The 4,468-nt window shown below is 37.3% G+C and overlaps 1 protein-coding gene across 1 annotated transcript; it reads left to right on the plus strand.

The window, feature by feature from the left end:
- Nucleotides 1-550: 550 nt before the first annotated feature.
- Nucleotides 551-3,391, plus strand: LOC103958021. The gene is made up of 6 exons (XM_048589155.1): nt 551-768; nt 1,705-1,750; nt 1,882-2,008; nt 2,207-2,277; nt 2,968-3,074; nt 3,148-3,391. The coding sequence occupies exons 1-6, from the start codon at nt 646-648 to the stop codon at nt 3,184-3,186; spliced, it is 513 nt and encodes a 170-aa protein (XP_048445112.1). The 5' UTR covers nt 551-645; the 3' UTR covers nt 3,187-3,391.
- The last annotated feature ends 1,077 nt before the right edge of the window (nt 3,392-4,468 follow it).

The following is a 4,468-nucleotide window of genomic DNA, read 5'->3' on the forward strand; positions in this document are numbered from 1 at the left end:
TAAATAAAAACTGAGAATATGAAAGCCACCCATCCACCCGAGCCTGACACCACCATACCCAACTCAACGACAACCTCCTTAACTGCCAGTCGACCTTTTCTCTCTATGGAAATTTGGAGGAGAAAACATTAACTAGCAACGACATCCTCGATGGAATTGTAATTGTTCATAGACTGATAACGATGATTTTAGTTGAATTGAGTTTGATTGAGATAGAGAAAGAAAAATGATTTGGGTTGCAGAAAAAAGAGAATCGTTGCAGTCAGAAGTCAATTTGGTTTGGGAATGACTCTGGCTCGTGGTTTTTGTGTAGGCATAACACCACTCTTCTCTTAATAGTATAGAAGTATAGATAAACATAAAGAAACAGCACAAAAAGGAAAATAGTCTCCGGAAGTCATTTCAGTTTTTTATTTTTATTTTCAGATATGGAAATTTAAAATACCTCAATTTCCTCCAAAAAAAAACCGAGAATTACCGCCAAATTATTATTACAGTATCAGTGGGACCCAGGGGGTCCCACCCCCATATATAGCGAAACGGGAAGAGTGGTGGCATCAAATCAAACTAGACTCTCCGTCTCCCGCTATTTACCTTTTGTGTGGGTGAGTACTTTTTTGCCCAAGGGGTTGTTCACGCGCCACCATGGAGGCCTCTCCTTCTCAGCCGCCGTCCGATTCGAATCAAACGACTTCCGGCCCTTCCATGCTCCTCCAGAACCTCCCCTCCCGCGGCCTCTTCTCCTCCACCGTCCTCTTCTCCAATCCGGTTATCAATTTCTCTTCTTTACTTTTGGGTTGCCGATATAATATTGAAAAAATAATCTGTTTTTCATCTTACACGGTTCCAATTAATCTGTGACTAAAACAAGCATTTGGGTTTTAGGGTTTTACAGTTAGGAAGTAAATTCAGAGTAAAGACCTCGACTTTTTCTTTTTTCTTTTTTGAATTTTTTTAAGGTTGATTTGGGTTCAGACTGAATTGTATAATTTGCGTTTGTATGTAGTCGATTGTGAATAATCTTGGTGTAATTCTGTATCTTAGGAAGTAAAAGGTATTGGGTTTTGTTTTGATTGAGCTTATGACTATTGATTTTACCTGTGGACGATTTTCTATTTATTTATACAGATGTTTTGCGTGTTATATAGACACACACACACACACACACACACACACACACACATATATATATAGCTTGTATGCATTTTGAAAGTACTGAATTGCTAATCGTATGTTTACGAACTTGGAGCATTTATCTATTACCAAATATACATGTGAATGCTCTCTTTTTTTTTTCTCAATTGCATTAAAATATGTTGCTGTGTTCATAGAATGGAGTTAGTGGCCTAGAATGCTTCATCGGAGAACAACAATGTACCAAGTTATTTGAATCAATACTTTATTGATCAAATGCTGGAAACAGTATAAAGTCTAAAAAAATTGAAAATTATAGAGGTAATCATAATTTTCTGTATGTAGGTTTTGTTTTCTAATATGAGAAGTCAGTTAGATCAAGCTTACGAAATCAATTTTCTGTGATGCATTTCTTTGTGTGTTTCACTCATTTGGCCGGTTAGAAGGAAAGTGCTTTTAGAAATTAATGTAAAGAACTACTTGGACCAATTATCTTGTCTGCTTCCTATCTGGTTCTTCCGCCACCTACCCTTCTCTCGATTTTGCTTACGTGATGCAGAACTTTTACAGGGCGGGGTGCGAGTTTATGTATGTACCCGTGACACCTCACCCCCAGGTTTACATGTGCTTTTAAGTTTCTAAAGTACTTTTATTTTGCTCACGCTAATGTTTTGTAGAATTTGTTATTTTTGTATCCCATTCATTTTATTCCACTTCTGACTTTACAGCTTGATCTTGTTTATCCAGATGGTCAACTGATACAGACAAACCAACAGAACATATTGATTAGGTCACTTACACTTAAGAAACAGAAGGGAGATTCCAGTTCAAAGGATGTGAAAGGCGCCAGTGCAGCTGAAGGTTCTAAAAAGAGGTACGACATGAATTTTATTTATAAGATCCACATGTTTGTGTTTGAATGAACTAACTATTTTGAGGTTTTACTTTATGGGCATCCCTTGGTGCAGCGTTTTTGGGTGCTCGTATATATTTATCATTGTATTCAGTCTCTATTTGACCTGAAAAAAAGATTGTGTGCAGTTTCGTTTACCTGTTTTCGTTTATCATTTAGGCCTGCTGAAAGAGTTTTGGATAGCAAGCCTTCAGCTAAGAAAGCCATTAGTCAAACTAGTTCTCGACAAGGTAAGGCTCTATAGCTTTTATATTGCATTTGCTATCAGTCAGCCATAAGTCATCATCAAGTGTTTTGACTGAAAGAATTGTGTTGGATGAATTGGGTTCTCAGTTTTGAATAACTAGAACGTTTTGTTCGTGATAGTTTGTAAGGGTTTTAGTGTGGTGGTCCCTTGACATCTATCTCCTACGCTTAACTTTAATTTTTAAGTTTCATAATTTTGTTAAGTTGTAAAGTCCCATCTTTGAATTGTATCACCTTTGTTGCTTGTTAAAGGGTTCAAGTTTTCTCTTATATGTGAAATTGATGGCCAATTGCATAAATTTACGGTCTCATTGTGGTTTGAAATGGTTACCAATCAACAATGATTGCATGGTGCAAAGAGTTTCACATTGTGCAGTTTTGATTCCGAAGGTTCTGCCGTCTTGTTACTTCTACAATTTCAAGTCATATATTTTAATTCAACTCTCTTGTTTTTGCCGACGTCTCTGATTTTAATTATAGTATTGGAGAGATGTGTTTGTATTTGGAACTTCCATGTATAATGGGTGGAGCCATTCAGTCTTCACCGGAAGACCCAATGCTTTTTAAATTCGAGCAGTTTTTTATAATCTGTTGGATGAGTTCTATTCTTCTGAATTTCTCGTTAAATCAATTGTATTTTTATAGTTATAGCTTACAATTGCTTTAACGTGCAGAGGGATCAAGCAGTCAAGCATCATCTAGTAGGGACTTCAACGGGTTAACTGTAGAGAGGCTCCGTGCCCTTCTGAAGGCTAAGCGTCTTTCTGTAAAGGGAAAAAAGGTAAATATTAATCTCAAGTCTAAGTATCTCTTTAGAGGACCTATTTACATGTTAACCGAAATGATGCGTGCAGGATGAATTGATTGCACGGCTGAAAAGTTCAAGTGGTTAAGCACGGTTCAGACAGCGGGGGCAACAACTGTGTTATCTGTACGTGTTTTCTAGGGGAAGGAAAGTAGTTTCATCCGTTTTGATGTAAGTTAGGAATGATGTAAGATGGAATTATCGAGAATTTGAATGACAACGACAAGTTCTAGGGACCATGAACCGCGTTTTGTATCATCTTGTTCGATAAATTGTATTTCGCTCTTTTAGCATTGCATTTTGTACTTCGCTCTTGTAGTGTTGTCCATCTTTAATGGAGTTTATACGGACAGATCTGGCTATAATGCTCAAGCTACTGCAAATGAGGAACTTGGATTAGAAATATTCCCATAATTTTTAGAAAGGAGTGTGCTGAGTGGTTTAGTGGGTGCAGTTTTCTAATTGGAATATGCAGTTTTCTACACCCTTTCTTTCTTACGAATGGAGGGCGTGCTACTCGAATTTAGGATCTCTTTCAACATTAAGAGAAGTAAGTTGGGAGTTTTTCAATAGTACACATGTGTATTGGAATGCACTAATGTTTGAAAGTCTAAATTGAAACTATCAAATCAAATTGTCTAATGCACCGATGCATTGCAGAATTGTCGATTAGTTGATACAATTCTGAACACTTAATCGACATTAACTTGTTATTCTTGTAGACTAAACTTATGAATACTATTGTGGATTGAACTGGTGAATACTTTTTCATCCAACTATATATCACATTTGAGCCCTTTTCCGTACCCCTAGCTTAACTTAAAGTGGAAATATATCGTTTGTAATAAAAAAAAAAACTTATATATAAGAAAAACTTATATATATCGTTCGTATATATATACACACTAACTTGATATGTACTTATTAAAAGAAGGTTCGTGCTTTTATAAAAAGTGTGGTCCAACAACTTGGGTCTACGAAAGTTATTGGTACAAGTAGCTAACAACCCACGTGCAAATTTGAGACTGCGTTTGTAACCTGGGCGGCGCACGTTTCGGGATCAGTTTGGTACATTTATTTCCGACAGGAGTATCTAACTTGTTGAAGGCTTCAAGATTTAAAACTGGTTTGGATGTTTCCAACAAGGCCTACTTTGCGAGCACCCCACCATTTAGACTCAGAGGGCCTGTCCAAATTGCGGGGATTACACGGCGCCGTATTGATGATGGGGAAATGATTGGGTGGTGCACCGGTCACTTCTTGGACGGAGATAGTATCTCTCTGATTGGAATGGAGAGATAAAGGTGACAGCACGTGTCAATATCTCTATGGGGAGAAATGATCTGGTGTCAATATCTCTATGGGGGATA

The sequence above is a fragment of a genome, unplaced genomic scaffold (genome assembly GCF_019419815.1).
Source record: "Pyrus x bretschneideri cultivar Hongxiangsu unplaced genomic scaffold, Pyrus_bretschneideri_v1 Contig3, whole genome shotgun sequence".
Lineage (NCBI taxonomy): Eukaryota > Viridiplantae > Streptophyta > Magnoliopsida > Rosales > Rosaceae > Pyrus > Pyrus x bretschneideri.

Coding starts and splice junctions, on each gene's coding strand:
- LOC103958021 (XM_048589155.1), top strand. CDS start 646: ATGGAGGCCTCTCCTTCTCAGCCGCCGTCCGATTCGAATCAAACGACT. Junction 769..1,704: donor CCGTCCTCTTCTCCAATCCG/GTTATCAATTTC, acceptor GAACTTTTACAG/GGCGGGGTGCGAGTTTATGT. Junction 1,751..1,881: donor CCGTGACACCTCACCCCCAG/GTTTACATGTGC, acceptor TTGTTTATCCAG/ATGGTCAACTGATACAGACA.